At 47.4% G+C, this 18,156-nt stretch overlaps 1 protein-coding gene across 4 annotated transcripts in view; it reads right to left on the minus strand.

Annotated features, from left to right (window-relative positions):
* LOC141052930 (uncharacterized) overlaps positions 1 to 18,156 on the minus strand; it is a 69,548-nt gene that overhangs the window by 41,084 nt on the left and 10,308 nt on the right. For 2 of the 4 annotated variants that reach the window (XR_012220928.1, XM_073550251.1), the window contains exon 1: positions 14,642 to 14,771. The exons of 1 other annotated variant lie outside the window; for it this stretch is intronic. Coding sequence is in view for 2 of the 3 variants with exons in the window: in XM_073550251.1 (XP_073406352.1) it covers positions 14,642 to 14,668 (27 nt within the window). In the remaining variant the exon portion in view is untranslated. Of the gene's footprint in view, positions 1 to 14,641; positions 14,772 to 18,156 lie in introns of those variants that run through there. One more of the 4 variants, XM_073550253.1, reaches the window with a different exon arrangement.

Genomic DNA, 18,156 nt, shown 5'->3' on the forward strand with positions numbered 1-18,156 from the left:
TAATTTTCCCCCTCTTCTGGTAGCGGCAATATTGCAAATGTAATCTCACCCCACAGCAAGAATTAAACTTAATAACTCCCTTACCAACTCATTTGAGATTCATAATGGAACAAGGCAGGGATGCCCTCTCTCGCCGTTATTATTCATAATGGTGATGGAGCCGCTTACCAAAGCTATAAATTTATGCAAAGACATAGAGGGGGTGTCCATACAGGGTTTAACGCATAAAACCATGGCCTTTGCTGATGATTTATTAGTCAATATGACTTGTCCCCACAGAGGCATACCAGCCCTTATGCGGATTCTAGAGAAATACAGCTCTGTCTAATTTCAAAATTAACCCATCTAAATCCGAAGCACTGGGCATACATATACCTGCTAGCACTATAAATGATTTTAAGTCACAATTCCCCTTCCACTGGCCGGGCAATTATATAAAGTATCTGGGTATTAAAATTAGTCCGCCCTTTAAAGACTTATTCAATTTAAATTATAAACCGCTTCTTAGTTTAGTTGCAGACCAGACTAAAAGATGGAGGGCCCCGTACCTATCTTGGATGGGCAGAAAAAACCTGATCAAGAGCATCCTCATGCCTAAATTAATCTATCTATTTCAGATGCTGCCTATAGATTTGCCTAGGTCGTTCCTAGCCCAGATCAATTGTTCTATCTTTAAGTATATTTGGAATAAACATAGGCCGAGACTTAACTCACATACACTCTCATTGCCCAGAGGGAAAGGTGGCATGGGAGCCCCTAATATCTGCACTTACTATTTGGCTGCTGTCCTATCAAGGACTGTCGAATGGGTCAGGAAGACTGGAGAGAAACCCTGGCTCAATATTGAAGAGCAGATGGCTCCGACTCATCTGCGCTCTGTTATCCTCTCTCCTGCAGTGACACCTAAAATTACCTTCCCGAATCTCCTTACTAGGGCGGCGATTAAATGCTGGAAGTCAGTGGCATTTTATTTAGCGCCGACCCCCTCGCCGCTTGCTAAGGTTTCGGATGTCATGGCAGCGGGATTGGTGAAACCTACATCAACAGATAAATCACCTCTATTGGATCAGTTATATAAAGAGGGGACTATTATACCCTTTCAAGATATGAAAACACTACCCAGAATGTCTAATTATACCTTCTTACATTATGAATCTCTAAGGAAGTCGCTACGCCAAGCCATGATAAATGGCGACATTACACGACCTTTAACCACTTTTGAATCACTGTGCTCCCAAACAAAAACCCCCCAAAAAATGCTCTCCGCCCTCTATAATATGTTGATTGTACAGCAAGTTTCTCAAAAAAGAGCCTTTGTTCGGAGATGGGAAGGAGAGTTAGGTCACTCTTTTTCTGACTCCCAAACTAACCTAATATATAAATTTTCATATGGCCCTTCACACTGTGTGAGAGCTCAAGAAAATGGCTATAAAATATTGACTCACTGGTATATAACACGCCTCATGTTGCACAAATGGCTTCCCACCTTGTCGGACTTGTGTTGGAGATGCGAGAAGGACAGAGGGTCATATCTACATATCTGGTGGTCCTGTCACACCATACAAAAATTTTGGAACACGGTATTCCAGGTTCTGAATGAGGTAGTACGTACCCATATAAAATTCACACCGGAACATGTTTTCCTCAATCTTCCAATTGTTCCAAATAATAAAGCCATATCTAAACTGGCCTCCTTCATACTTACAGCTGGCAAGCTCATCCTACCTACATTTTGGCATACGTCTAATATTCCAAGCTTGAGACAGTTATTAGCTAAAATTGACCAACTGTATCTTTCTGAAGAATTGGTAGCACTTTCTACACATAGCTTTTCTGCCTTCTCGCATGTCTGGACTCCTTGGGTGTCGTACAGGAAATCAGAAAAATTCATTTCTATGATTACGCCTGACCCTACATCTTGAATCTTAGACTTGAGCAGCGTGTCTACGGACCTCCCACCAACCTCCCCCGCCCCTCGACTCCCTACCCCCCCATCTGTTCTATTGGTACACTCCTGTGGTTTTTTCACCCCTTTCTTTAGGCCCTGATTTGGTTCCTACTAAGTCAATTGTTTCATCAGAAGGTTTATTATTGAACATCGGGGCACCAGTTCTGTTCCAAATGTATGTTTATGTGTTAATAACAAGTAAGAATTGATCATGGTAATGATTCCTCATGGTAATGATGTTCTGACGGCGGAGTGGGTGTTTACATCCCTGTAGACTTGGTCAATCTTCAGCTTTTTCATAACCATTCTTGAGACCGGTATGGTCCTCTGAACACTGTATTGTTTACTTGTGCTGTATTACGCCTGCATTGTTGGATTTACTGCATCGCTGTCATGTTGCCAATAATTTTCAATAAATAAAACATTGAAAACAGAACAACTCTGTGACCATTCTTGACTAGCCCAGCCAGAGCCCTGACCTAAACTCAATTGAGCATCTCTGGAAAGATCAGAAAATGGCTGTCCACCAACGTTCACTATCCAACCTGATGGAACTGGAGAGGATCTGCAAGAAAGAATGGCAGAGGATCCCCAAATCCAGGTGTGAAAAACTTGTTGCATCATTCCCAAGAAGACTCATGGCTGTACAAGCTCAAAAGGATGCTTCTACTCAATACTGAACAAAGGGTCTGAATACTGTAAGGTAGCGCTTGTCAGTAAGGTAGGGGATACTCGCTTGGCAGCCAAATAACCAGGTCCTTCACAGGTTTTTCATAAAACATCAACAGTCCATGAGGTTTATTAATCAGCATAAACCAGATACTGCAGCAGGCTTTTTATGGCAACAGCATAACGTTCATTACAGAGCTCCCCTCTGTTAACCCTGTGGTCACACAGGTTATGCAATGTCCAGTACACAGGCTCTCTAGCCTCACAGTTATATAACCCCGTGGCCGGATTACCTCATAGCTGCTTCAAACTTCAGACGTTCATTCCCTCACCCTGGGAACTGGCAGACACTTGCAGCTCACAGAGTCTACACATGCACTCAGCACGTCAGCCAGGCGAGACCCTCCATACGGACCAACCGGATCCCAGCATTCACTCATGTGACCTACCCTGGCCACCTTATATGGTCCGTAGTCACGCAATCCTTATTGAAAAAATGACTAGGTATGGAATGGACAAGGCAACTCTTAGGTGGATTCATAACTGGCTTAGTGATCGGACCCAGAGTGGTCGTAAATGGCTGTACATGCAGTTGGAAGAATGTCTCAAGTGGGGTACCACAGGGCTCTGTCCTGGGTCCTGTATTGTTCAACATCTTTATCAACGATTTAGATGAAGGAATTGATGGTAAACTGATTAAGTTTGCTGATGACACAAAGCTAGGAGGGATAGCTAATACTAGAGAAGAGAGAGAGGATTCAAAAAGATATAAATAAACTGGAGCAGTGGGCAGCAACTAACAGAATGGTTTTTAACAGGGAAAAATGCAAAGTACTACATCTGGGCAATAAAAATGAAAGAAGCATATACAGAATGGGAGGAATAGGGCTAAGCAACAGCACATGCGAAAAAGACTTGGGTATATTAATAGATCACAGAATATGAGTCAACAGTGTGATGCAGCAGCAAAAAAGGCAAATGCAATTCTAGGATGTATTAACAGAAGCATACAGTCTAGATCACGTGAAGTCATTATTGCCCTCTACTCCTCTTTGGTCAGACCTCATCTGGAATACTTTGTCCAGTTTTGGGCGCCACATTTTAAAAAAGACATCAACAAACTGGAGCAAGTTCAGAGAAGAGCAACCAGAATGGTGACTGGTCTGCAAACCCTGTCTTATGAGGAAAGGTTGCAGGATTTGGGAATGTTTAGCTTGCAAAAGATAAGACTGATAGGAGACTTAATAGCTGTCTACAAATATCTCAAGAGCTGTCACATTGTGGAAGGATCATCTTTATTCTCATTTGCACAAGGAAAGACTAGACGCAATGGGATGAAACTGAATGGGAGGAGACACAGATTAGATATTAGAAAAAACTTTTTGACAGTTAGAGTGATCAATGAGTGGAACAGGCTGCCACGAGAGGTGGTAAGTTCTCCTTCAATAGAAGTCATCAAACAGAGGCTGGACAGACATCTGTCTGGGATGATTTAGCGAATCTTGCTTTGAGCAGGGGGTTGGACTAGATGGCCCACGAGGTCCCTTCCAACTCTACGATTCTATGATTCTATGACCTCATCACAGGTCCTACAAGCATTCACACACATACACTTTACTATGGCGTTGTAGACACACGCCCCTGGGTGGATTTGTACGTGACTGATCCCACCCGTCTCACCAACCACCTGAAGGCTTCTCCCTGACACATTGGAACGAAAGATCAGCTCTGCTGACCAGCACATAATCAAGCCTTCATCCCAAGGCCACCTACCTTGAGATACATTACGATCATTCAGCATCCTACTTCTATTAGTACACTGGAAATGCTTATACGCCTATCCTGGGACACCCACACAGCACCCCCCAGCGGACACAGTGGTCACTACACCACATACCTTCCCCCTCTGTTCAAACTTGTGGGGTTGAACACACATTACCCATGTGTCATACGGCTTCATATCGCCGTTAGGCCACCGCCCGCCCCCAGCAGTCAGAATATCGGCCTTGGGCTTTGGCCTTTCCGTCAAAGTCTGTCTGCGTCATCAGACACTGTTTAATTTCCATCTTTTCTCTGTCTGTTCCGTTTGCCGACCGGCTCTCCCAGATGGTGCGGTCATACGTCTCCCTAACAGCTACGCTAACTGTCCGGTCTAAGTCTGACCCATTGAACATCTCCTCAGAGCTATGGTTTCTCAGTTTTGCCCTGCCAGTCGAATTGCCACTCGCAGACTTCTGGTGTCCTTGCCTTGCTGTTAGTTTTCAGACACCTGCCATGTCACTTCTTGGAGGAAACCATAGGGTCCTTACATCTTGGGTTGAAGGCGGCCGCCACCTGGTGTTCCGTACCTATTTATTGATCCACAGTCAGTCCAGCCTCAACTGTTCAATCTCTTGCAGTTACACCACTCGATACTCCAAGAGCATCCGAAAGTTTCTCAGGCTTTCCATGGAGCCAACCACCATGATGGGAACCATGGCCTCTTTACTGGATACCTGATCTTCATCATCAAGAGGGATCCTCACCCTCACCACACCGGAGATATTTACAAGATCTTGCATTACCTTCCCGAGTCTTCCAATGATTCTCCCAGTCAGACCTTTGGGTACCGGAATTACATCTTTCCGCAAACCCAGCCTATCCATAGCCTCCCTTGCTAACTCTAGGCGTCGAGCATCTTTCATATTACTCCGCCTGACCAGTTGTTTGGCGTGGAGACATTGCAAATGCATCTCTTTCAGGACAGGTACCCGGTTTGCTGTGTCTTCCCTGGCTGATATTATCACCAAATGCCGAGTCTCAGGTGCCCAGTGCACCTTACACGTTTTGACGGCCTTTTTAAAAACCTCATGCACACCTTCTTCAGTGCAGGCTTCTTGCATGTCTTCTGGTACATCAATCACAGACTTGAAGGCTGTGGTCTTGCTTACTTCCTGGACAGAAGGCTCTGGCTTTACCACGGACACTTCCCTCACTACAGTTGACCCGACCGGGTGACTGACTTCTTCAGCTCTTGGCTCCAACGCTTCATGAGATTTAGCCTCTTCACAACCCTTTGCCAAGATGGGTACTGGCATTTCCGTCTTGTTAGCACTCGGGACCGGCCGCTGTGAGTCTTCGTCCCACTTCTCCCGCAGAAGGCCTCTTACAGTTTCTTTGAGCACTTTCACCTCTTCCATTAGGGTGTTGTTCAGACTTTGCCACGTTGATAGGTGACCTCTGAGCTCCAAGACTTCTTTCTCGAGCTCTTCCACCCTGTGCTCGGCCGTTTGTCTCAGGGCCTTGGCTGCCGAAAGCTCGGACTCTAGGTGGTCCTACAAGCATTCACACACATACACTTTACTATGGCGTTCTAGACACACGCCACTGGGTGGATTTGTAGGTGATTGATCCCACCCGTCTCACCGTCTCACCAACCACCTGAAGGCTTCTCCCTGACACACTGGAACGAAAGATCAGCTCTGCTGATCAGCACATAATCAAGCCTTCATCCCAAGGCCACCCACCTTGAGATACATTACGATCATTCAGCATCCTACTCCTATTAGGACACTGTAAAGGTTTATACGCCTGTCCTGGGACACCCACACAGAGCCCCCTAGCGGACACAGTGGTCACTACACCACAATACATATGTCCATGTGATATTTCAATTTTTCTTTTTTAATAAGTTTGCAAAAATTTCTACATTTCTGTTTTTTTTTTCAGTCAAGATGGGGTGTAGAGTGTACATTAATGAGGAAAAAATGAACTTTTTTGAATTTACCAAATGGCTGCAATGAAACAAAGTGAAAAATTTTAAGGGGTCTGAATACTTTCCGTACCCACTGTATATGGATGTACTGTATATCTAGCCTGAAATACTGGATGAATGACTCAATGGTTCATTCATCAATGGTTGCCCACCATTCATTTCTAAAAAAAAAAGTCTTTATAAAGACTCACTCAGCAAAATATGTAAAACTAAAAACTGCACTTGACCATGCTGGTTCCTGTACTGACAAGAGATCCTGCCCACCCCCCGTGATTCCTATGTGAGCTAAGATAGCCCTAGCCACAGACCAAACAATTCTAACTAGGATCTATGCTGCTTAAAGAACAGCTGAGCAGATTGAAAACTACTTGCAGAAGGAAATGTGTGCTGAAATAGGAAAAGATCTTAAAGCATGCAAAGTAAACCACAAATTACAAAATAAAGGATTAAATATTGTAAGGTAGCGATGTCATTCAGGTAGGGGATACTCGCTTGGCAGCCAATAAATCACATTCGGCACAGGTTTTCCATAAAAACAATCACAGTCCATGCGGTTTATTTAGGCATCATAAACCAAGACCAGCAACATAAAGTTCATATTAACAGCATAGAGTCCATCACAGAGCTTCACTCTGTTATCCCTGTGGCCACACAGGTTGTGCCATGTCCATACGCAGGCTCTTCAGCCTCACAGATATATCCCCTCTCTGGGTTTACCTCATGGCCGCTTCACCACGCTGCAGACGTCCATTCCCTCCAGGGAACTATCAGGCACGTGCAGCCATTAAACACAGCGTTCACTTGCTGTCAGAAAGACAGCCGCATCTCTCTCAGACGGGACCTTCCAAAACAGACCAACCAGGTCCCAGCATTCACTTCATCTGACCTACCCTGGCCACCTTATATGGTCCGTAGCAACGCCCACCGGGTCACATGGCTATGACCTCATCACAGGTCCTTCAACCAACCACTCATACACACTTTACAATAGAGTTCTTAAACACACCCCCTGGGTGGGTTTGTAGGTAACTGGTACCGTCCGTCTAACTAGCTACCTGGAGACTTCTCCCTGACACATTGGAACGAAAGATCAGCTCTGCTGATCAGCACATAAGCAAGCCTCCATCCCAAGGCCACCCACCTTGAGATACATAAGGATCCTTTAGCACCCTGCTCCTGTTACCACTCTGAACAAGGCTATCCGTTCGTCCTGGGACACCCAAACAGCGCCCTCTAGCGGACACAGTGGTCAGTACACCACAATATGTACTGTTAGAAAATATTATGTCTACTTCCTAAAAAGAAACAGAAGATAGGTGCAGGGAAAAGAACATCAACAGCAAAAAGATAAACCTTAACTGTTCTTTCACTGTCTGCCTTTTAACTACGGCAGTATGACTGGACATCCAAATGACACTATTTTTTTTCACGTTTTTTTCCCACTGAAGAAGGAAGACTTTCTGAACTTTTTTATCCATTGACTCTTAACAAATGTATCAATTAAAAACTAAACTAGGATGGAACTCTAAGGTACAAAGTATGTCTTCCAAGTTTCATCCATATCTCACAGTTCCCCATGGACTTTAACAAACAAGTCTAATCGCAGAACTGATGAAAATAGGATATGCTCCGAGTCTTCTTGACCAGAAACACAAACCCGTTCTTAAAACCTTTTCATGTGGCTCGGGCCACGTTCACACATTCAGTATTTTATATCAGTATGTGTAAGCAAAACCAGGAGTCGGTGACAAATACAGAAGTGGTGACGTGTTTCTACTATACTTTTCCTCCGATTGTTCCTCTCCTGGTTTTGGCTAAGAAATACTGATGTGAAATACTGACCAAATACTGAATGTGTGAACGTTGCTGCACTGAAACTTCATGGGTCAGTGTGCTGTCCAAGAAAACGACGGACAGCAATAGGACACGGATGAGTTAATGAAGCATAAGTGGATGTTTTTTAAACCGTTTTCAAATGTTTTATTGATAGGGAATCTGTAAGCAGATGAGCGGGGAATAGAGCTGGTGTGACACAGGTTTGGGGAGAGCATATTGATTCAAACGGCAATTTTTCTGGACCGGCTGGCTAAAAGAATGGCTGTGAGTCTTTCAATATATTAAAAATTTGGAGGGGAACTTTTGCTGACAAATTCCCTTTAACAAGAGGTCTCTCTAATGAATTATCCTATCAGTCAATGTGGTCTTGATGGGAAATATGTCTTGGCAGAGAGTAAGCTTGTGAGTAGGGATGAGTGGACCCGTGGAAATTCGGGTTCTGGCCCGGAAGAAGTCTGTGTTCGGCGTTTAGCACTGGACTAACTGTCTGGCACGAACCTTGAACAAAGGTTCGGGTTTGCTCATCTATACCCGTGAGTTTATTGGACATTTCTTACCACCTGACCTACTTTGCGGGTCGTTTTGGTAATGAAAAGAGCAGGTTATATCATATTGAAATAATGTTTTAGTGCCTAGAGTAAAGTATACCTCTTCCCACATTTCCTGTCTAAAGTTCTGTGCCGTATACCTGAATGTTGACAATGGTGTGATGTAGCATACTGCATGTGTAGGTAGGGTGAGAGAGCGATCCTACAGGAATGGGGGGTGACCCAGTTCTTGCCGCCGACAGACACGAGACTGAGACAAGGATTATATTCAACAGGTCCGTTTTTATTGGCCGCCTCTCTGACGACCACCACCATGCAACACAGGAATTTCACAGTCCTTTTGTTCACAGACCTGGGTACCTTCAATTCTTATTTTTACCGTTGTGGCATCCTTTGTGGCTCTTCTCACTGTGGCTGCCCTAGGCCAATCCACCACAGTGCTTCACCATTCCCAGTACACCGTCCCATTGGTACCCCCAGACCGTCTCCGTCTGTGGCTAATGTCCTCTGGGCCACCCCCCGTTACCGTGTCAACTGTCAGTTTCTCTCTGGTGGCTTTCTTCCGTCTCTCCCTCTACAGCAGAACCTCCTTACTAGTGAGCTCCCCTGGCTGACTGGACTTTCCAGAACCTTCCCTCAACCTCTTATACTCCCAGTCCTGGTGGCTCTGCCCACTATCACTTGACAGTTAATTCGACCAATGGCAGTTACACAGTCAAACTCCTACACTCCCCACTGCCCTCTAATGGTCAAACTACAACACGGCACCTTTTTCTCTTAATCTCAGCGCTTTTGTACCTACACTGCGCTTCCCCTCTGCCTCTTACTACAGGCAGATCTATCCGTCAGTTCATCCTCCCTACACATGCTGAATAGGATGACGGTAAAGCCATACACCATATTGCATTGCAGTTATTTTTTGGTGTTGGTTTTAATTTATTGTTTATCACTGCATTTTATCGTGATTTTCTGAATAAATTTTGAAAAGTCGAAGCAAAAAATGCAGCGCAATTGCATTACGTGACCTACATACTCTTTCACCGCTTCCCAATATAGCGATTTTTTATTTTTGCGCTTTTTCTCTCTTCTTCCAAAAGCTGTAACTTTTGTACATTTCTATCCTCATAGGCCAGCGATGGTGAACCTATGGCACGCGTGCCAGAGAGGGCAAGCGGAGCCCTTTCTGCTGGCACGGGCATCGCCGGCCCTAACCTGTAAGTAAGTGCTCCGTCCTTCCTCACATGGCATTCAGCGGCGCGGCTGGATGACATCATCATTCAGCTCTGTGCCGCTGTTTACCAGTGAGAGGAAGCTGGCAGGAGAGGAGGAAGTGCGGGAGGAAGCTGCCGAGCACGTGGAGAGGAGCAGAGAGGTGTGTGTGGAAAAGGCAATGATGGGAGTGATCGGGAAGGGCAATGATGGGAGTGATGGAGAAGGCAATGATAGGGATGATGGGAGTGATGGAGAAGGAAATGATGGGAGGGATGGAGAAGGCAATGATAGGGATGATGGGAGTGATGGAGAAGGCAATGATGGAGATGATGGGAGTGATGGAGAAGGAAATGATGGGGATGATGGGAGTGATGGAGAAGGCAATTATGGGAGGGATGGAGAAGGCAATGATGGGGATGATGGAGAAGGCAATGATGGGGATGATGGAGAAGGCAATGATGGGATGATGGGAGTGACGGAGAAGGCAATGATGGAAGTGATGAAGAAGGCAATTATGGGAGGGATGGAGAAGGCAATGAGGGGGATGATAGGAGTGATGGAGAAGGCAATAATGGGGATGATGGGAGTGATGGAGAAGGCGATGATGGGAGTGATGGAAAAGGCAATAATGGGTAGGATGGAGAAGGCAATGATGGGGTTGATGGGAGTGATGGAGAAGGCAATGATGGGAGTGGGCAACGATGGGAGTGATGGGGAGAGGGCAATGATGGGGATGATGGATGTACCTGTTACTAGTTTGGTGGTTGTTAGCAATCTCAGCACCTGGACGGCCAACAATTTTTTAAATATATTTTTTGTCAAATGTGGAGTTGCAGCAAATATTTATACTTTTTCAGTTCACAGTGAAGCCTTCTAGCCTGCCATTCTTGCCAGGTGCTGTCCACAAGCCAGCCAGCTTCCCAAACCAGCCATCTCCAAGCCAGCCCAGAATTCAGAAGTCGTCAGCATCCAGATACAGTGTTATCACATTTGTGTGACTGTGGCTAGACATTAGAGATATTCATACTTTGAAATGTAGAAGTGGATTTCAGCGTGGAATCTGCTTGCATTCCATGCTAAAATATATCTAATATTCTGCATTTCTTCCCTAAAGATCAATCCCACTGCTGTGTCTCGAAAGGGCAGTGTGAGTGGCTCAGTTTGAGTGTGTGATAAGCACGCATGAGCTTGAAGCCCCCCTGCTGAACAGAAGAGAAGACTGCAAAGGTAAGCTTAAAATCAATGAATTGTTGATATAATAGAATTGATCATCAGGATTTAGGGACGGCAGGTGCTGTACAGGGAAGAGAGTTGGCAGCTGTGGACTCTCCTCCTGTGCAGCGCTTATGACGGTCACTGCTGAGTAGTTCTCCTTCACTTTGAATGAGGGCAGCGCTGCGGTACCTTGAGACGGCCACTACACATTTTTCATCACTCACTATTGTTACTGTTTATAAACCTGTGTAACCTGCAATTCTGGACTGTGCCCAGAAAGGCAAAGTAATGTTTTATTCCCTCTTGCAGAGTGCTGCTTTGATCTGTTAGAAAAGTTCAAAGCAGCGATCAGTTCAAAGTGGAGTCAAGGGAAGAAAAGCCCAGTTTTTTAAAATGACACTATCCATTTTACCATTCAACGTACTAGGAAAACAGAAAGAAAATACAAAGTGCTTTAAAATTTGCAAGGGCCTGTTTCACCCTTCATCTGTGGTTGCTGGTTTGGCAGGGTGGAGGTCAGATCTGAGGTCCGGACCTGGTCAGCCTTTATCTGCACTCGCCTTTCTGGTGCCATGGGAGTGATTCAGAAACGCTTCAGGAATATTTGGTATTTGATATAGTCTAGCTTTTAATACATTTAGGAGGCCGTAATGGCACAGCGAATGTAAAAAACGTAGAGTAGGACTGCCCCATGTGAGAATGCCGTGACGTGGCGGGGTGGCTCAAAGAATTGATCAATTGTTTGCTAAATGTCTCATTTTAAAGTACAGTTAGAAATCAATATGTGCATATGCACTTTATGTATTGCGTTCTGACCAGAAGCAGCGCTGGCTTCCCCCCTTTTTAATTTATGATGGTTTGTTTGCTTTATGGCGCATTGTAGTCTGTAGCTTAGAGGGTTCACCTGCTGGTTTATTAGAACACAGCATAAACCGTAGCAGGGTTGAATAAAATAAAGATGGCCTTTCTGGCTTAAAGACAAAACAAAAAGATAAAGTCCGATAGAGTCCTTTTTTTCTGCGAGATTCACCCGCATGGAACACTCAATGTCCTCAGCTCCTCCTGGAGCCACGTCTAGAGACTTTCTTCTCCAAACATACAACACAGAGAATAAAAAACAGAGGCTGAACATTTAACTCCTCAGCCACATCCTTGAGGTATAGATATGGTGAGTAGTCATCCTGCCCATCTCTCACCTACTCACCAAAAACCCAGTCCCTTATCATGGCTGATTAACCCCTTCAGCACATAGCATGCTGGAGATACACTTATGGGTCAACAAACTGTGCCCTGTCACAGTATTTGTGCTAGACATCCTTCGGCACTTGGTTCCCTCCAGATGTATATCTCTTGCCATGGATGTGTGTTTGCTTTATTTTTAGCTTTCCTTTCCTTTGTTTTTTCCTGTCCATCACGTGGCAGTAAATTTGTTCTCTAGTAAATATGGTTGTATCATCCCAACGGCTCGATACCATCAACATAACGGTGGAGAAGTCCCTGGTGGACCGATCTAGGCGCGTACAAGGTAAATCTTCCGAAAGATTGTGAAATTGGGAGAAGGAAAACAATCCAACAATAGATGAAATATATCAAAAATTTATTGTAAAATCTTTACAAACATGGATTCCAAAGATATCAAAAGACCTGACGCGTTTCTGGCATCCTATGACTAAGGCTGCTTAGACGCCCAAAACGCGTCAGGTGTTTTAGAAAGCTTTGGAATCCATGTTTGTAAAGATTTTACAATAAATTTTTGATATATTTCATCTATTGTTGGATGAATGTGACGATTTCTTTCCTCCTCACACTTTCAATATAAGGCTGGAGTCACACACAACCATTAAAAAAATCGGTCCCATTTTAACGGTACGAAATCGCACAAAGAATTCTTGGCCAGATATCCGTCTGTCATCCCATTTTCCGGCAAGGAACCAATTTTAATCGCATCTAAGCATCAAATTGACATCCAATGCCTGATGCCCTATCCTGTAGACCTGGAGAAGTTGTGCGATTTAATCGCAAGTCACACGTTTGGTGCCTTTTCCATGCGTTTTTTTATCGCATCCATAGACTTGCATTGGGGAATCCGATCCGAAAATCGGTGACAATCGCAGCATGCTGCGATTGTCTCGATCCGAGGATCGGATGCGATAAAAAAAAAATCGCATGATGTGAGCTGCCCCATAGAATAACATGGGTTCGAATGCAATGCGATTTTTTATCGCATTGCATTCGACCGTTTTAATCGCTAGTGTGACTCCGGCCTTAGGTTGAACTTCACCAACGGGGCCGGCACCTTACACATGGAATTCAACGCCCAGCAATGGACTGCAAGGTGCAGTGAGATCAATATCCCCCTCTCCTCTTCCTACAGATCATTCATCCATCAAGTCATCACGGCTCCAGATCGAGCTGAAGGCCGATAAATAATAATAATAGTTATCACAGTAATTGTACATTTATTACTGAGAGATAACAGAGGAGCGGCCGTTTGTCTCCTGCTCACCAGATATATGTTATTAACAGTTATCAGTGCATTATATAATGTTACTGCCCCCTGTGCCCAGTAATGGAGGGGTTACTGCCCCCTGTGCCCAGTAATGGAGAGGTTACCGCCCCCTGTGCCCAGTAATGGAGGGGTTACTGCCCCCTGTGCCCAGTAATGGAGGGGTTACTGCCCCCTGTGCCCAGTAATGGAGGGGTTACCGCCCCCTGTGCCCAGTAATGGGGGGGTTACCACCCCCTGTGCCCAGTAATGGGGGGGTTACCGCCCCCTGTGCCCAGTAATGGGGGGGTTACCGCCCCCTGTGCCCAGGAATGGAGGGGTTACCGCCCCCTGTGCCCAGTAATGGAGGGGTTACTGCCCCCTGTGCCCAGTAATGGAGGGGTTACTGCCCCCTGAGCCCAGTAATGGAGGGGTTACTGCCCCCTGTGCCCAGTAATGGAGGGGTTACTGCCCCCTGAGCCCAGTAATGGAGGGGTTACTGCCCCCTGTGCCCAGTAATGGAGGGGTTACCGCCCCCTGTGCCCAGTAATGAAGGGGTTACCGCCCCCTGTGCCCAGTAATGGAGGGGTTACCGCCCCCTGTGCCCAGTAATGGAGGGGTTACCGCCCCCTGTGCCCAGTAATGGAGGGGTTACCGCCCCCTGTGCCCAGTAATGGGGGGGTTACCGCCCCCTGTGCCCAGTAATGGGGGGGTTACCGCCCCCTGTGCCCAATAATGAAGGGGTTACCGCCCCCTGTGCCCAGTAATGGAGGGGTTACCGCCCCCTGTGCCCAGTAATGGAGGGGTTACCGCCCCCTGTGCCCAGTAATGGAGGGGTTACTGCCTCCTGTGCCCAGTAATGGAGGGGTTACTGCCTCCTGTGCCCAATAATGAAGGGGTTACTGCCCCCTGTGCCCAGTAATGAAGGGGTTACTGCCCCTTGTGCCCAGTAATGGGGAATCTCCAGCACCTACCTCCACCTGCAGAGCCGCACTCCACATATATGGCTGCTCTGTGTGCACAGGACCTGGGATGAGGTCACAGGAGGGGAGGAGTCAGGGGTCACATGATCAGGGGCCTCAGTGTATGCAGGACTCTGCTGTGCTGGTTGTCATGGTGCTGGATGAGGGGAAGTTTCTGTGTGGGGTCAGGAGGGGTTTACAGGGTGGATGTAGCAGAGCCGTGTGTGTACGAGGTGTACGGAGCGGAGCCGCGTGTGTACGAGGTGTACGGAGCAGAGCCGGGTGTCTACGAGGTGTACGGAGCGGAGCCGTGTGTGCACGAGGTGTACGGAGCGGAGCCGTGTGTGTACGAGGTGTACGGAGCGGAGCCGTGTGTGTACGAGGTGTACGGAGCAGAGCCGTGTGTGTACGAGGTGTACGGAGCGGAGCCGTGTGTGTTCGAGATGTACAGAGCAGAGCCGTGTGTACGAGGTGTACGGAGCAGAGCCAGGTGTGTGTACGAGGTGTACGGAGCGGAGCTGCGTGTGTACAAGGTGTACGGAGCGGAGCCGCGTGTGTACGAGGTGTACGGAGCGGAGCCGGGTGTCTACGAGGTGTACGGAGCGGAGCTGTGTGTACGAGGTGTACGGAGCAGAGCCGTGTGTGTACGAGGTGAACGGAGCGGAGCCGTGTGTGTACGGGGTGTACGGAGCGGAGCCGTGTGTGTACGAGGTGTACGGAGCGGAGCCGTGTGTGTACGAGGTGTACGGAGCAGAGCCGTGTGTGTACGAGGTGTACGGAGCGGAGCCGTGTGTGTTCGAGATGTACAGAGCAGAGCCGTGTGTACGAGGTGTACGGAGCAGAGCCAGGTGTGTGTACGAGGTGTACGGAGCGGAGCTGCGTGTGTACAAGGTGTACGGAGCGGAGCCGCGTGTGTACGAGGTGTACGGAGCGGAGCCGGGTGTCTACGAGGTGTACGGAGCGGAGCTGTGTGTACGAGGTGTACGGAGCGGAGCCGTGTGTGTACGAGGTGAACGGAGCGGAGCCGTGTGTGTACGGGGTGTACGGAGCGGAGCCGTGTGTGTACGAGGTGTACGGAGCGGAGCCGTGTGTGTACGAGGTGTACGGAGCGGAGCCGTGTGTGTACGAGGTGTACGGAGCGGAGCCGTGTGTGTACGAGGTGTACGGAGCGGAGCCGTGTGTGTACGAGGTGTACGGAGCGGAGCCGTGTGTGTACGAGGTGTACGGAGCGGAGCCGTGTGTGTACGGGGTGTACGGAGCGGAGCCGTGTGTGTACGAGGTGTACGGAGCGGAGCCGTGTGTGTACGAGGTGTACGGAGCAGAGCCGTGTGTATGAGGTGTACGGAGCGGAGCCGTGTGTGTACGAGGTGTACGGAGCGGAGCCGTGTGTGTACGAGGTGTACGGAGCGGAGCCGTGTGTGTACGAGGTGTACGGAGCGGAGCCGTGTGTGTACGAGGTGTACGGAGCGGAGCCGTGTGTGTACGGGGTGTACGGAGCGGAGCTGTATGTACGAGGTGTACGGAGCGGAGCCACGTGTGTACGGAGCAGAGCAGTGTGTGTACAAGGCGTACAGAGTGGAGCTGCATGTGTACGACATGTACGGGGCAGAGCTGTGTTTGTACGACATGTACAGAGTGCACGTCTCTGCAGCATTTGACACTGTGGATCACCAGCTCCTCCTCACTATGCTCCCCTCAATCAGACAGCGCTCACTCCTGGTACCACTCCTACCTCCTCTAACTGCTCCCTCACTGTATCTTTTGCCAGCTCTTACTCTTCTCCTCTTCCTGTTACTATCGGCGTTCCTCTAGGATCAGTCCTAGGCTCCCTCCTTTTCTCTCTATACACCGCCCCTATTGGACAAACCATCAGCAGATTTGGTTTCCATTATCATCTCTATGCTAATAACACCCAATCATACATCTCTTCTGCTGACATCACCTCTACCCTAATACAAAATACCAGGGATTATCTGTCCACTGTCTCTACTGGCCACGCCGATAGGCCGGAGGTAACTTGGCCAACAAATGGCTGGAAACATCCAGAGCGATGATTAGCTGAAATATCACATCAGCTGTATGGCCGAGTGCACCTATGGCCACACCCACACATGACCCATTTCTGCCCGTAAAGCCAGACCTGCCATACCGCCAGCTACTGCCCAGCCCACAAAGAGTTGAGCCAAGCCCGCAGGAACCCAGGCAGCCGTGCAGCAAGGCCCCACTCCCGCCCACCGCCAGTCTAACCCAGACCAACTATGCTTGAGGGGAGCAGATGGGCAAGCGGGACAGCCAGCAGCAGCACCAGGCCTCTGAACAAGGACCGTCCCCAAAAAACAACATAGAAGCGGGGAAGCAGTGGGGACCAGGATGGGGGGGATTTGGGGGAGAGACAGGCTCATGACAGGGTTATACTTACCGGTCCTGAAGCTCTGGATCCTTTTAACTTCTGCTCTATTCACACGCATCTTTTTGGCGGCGGGCAAGATCTTGTTGGACCTCTGCCCCAATACCTGTCCACCGACTGTCAAGGTACTTTAGTCCGGCCACAGGGATGAGAGAGGATAAGGACTGAACAATTACAGTCACTATGTGGGTGACGCAGTTCTCAATTACACTCTGTTACCCACAGACATCCATTTTAAAAATAAAAGCAAAGTGGACAGCACATAACCTAAGACAGGTCTGAGACAGATCTGGCCTAAACTGCTAGAACTGACACTACAATAAACTGAGGAAGCCTGGCTCCCGCAGGCGAGGTATAGTCTGCTGGGGAGGAGCCAATGTTATTTAAATGCAATAATAGTGTCAACCTCCAGGTGGCAGCAGAGTGTACCATTGGTCTGTGTCTCCCAATGACAGGAACGAGAAATAATTAGTATGGGTAACTGGGAAATGAATATTGGGTCCTCCACTGACAATCGATGGATATGCATCATGAATCGGTTAGGATATATGACCCCTCTGTTTCTCCACAAGGTCGGCATATGTACAGAGCCCAAAGGTCCGAAGTGCTGCTGATCTTATACACATAAAGCGGGAATATAAATAATTTTGGGAGTAAAGTTATTACATTTGTATAATCATGAGCAGCAGGTTTAGCCAGCGACAACAAGGTTTTTATTAGGGAATGTAGAAGAACTGACACTGGACACACGGTAAAACTGCGGTAGGACGTTTATTGTTTCTTGCACATAAATTGATAACATTTAGGTGGATTCACATGAACCCTCCTACAAAATGTGATAACAAAGTCACTACTACAGGACTGTATGAGAAAGGGATTTATTCTACAAGAAATGCTAGAGCCCAAAATGAGAGAATTTGGGCCCCGTGGCTGGATACTTTAGGGCCTAGTCTCCTGCGTGTCAGTGCAAGATGAGGTCTTTGTTCCGGAGCTTCCCTACTCGGTATAAGGAGACTCACTGATATTCTATGAATAGAGTATGAGTATAATGGAAACGGCCTAAGTATGAGGACCTTGTGTGATCTATATGTCATTGTATATAGAACTGAAGAGCAAGCGC

The sequence above is a fragment of the Dendrobates tinctorius genome, unplaced genomic scaffold (genome assembly GCF_039654945.1).
Source record: "Dendrobates tinctorius isolate UK_male_01 unplaced genomic scaffold, ASM3965494v1 ptg000164l, whole genome shotgun sequence".
In the NCBI taxonomy this organism is placed as follows: domain Eukaryota; kingdom Metazoa; phylum Chordata; class Amphibia; order Anura; family Dendrobatidae; genus Dendrobates; species Dendrobates tinctorius.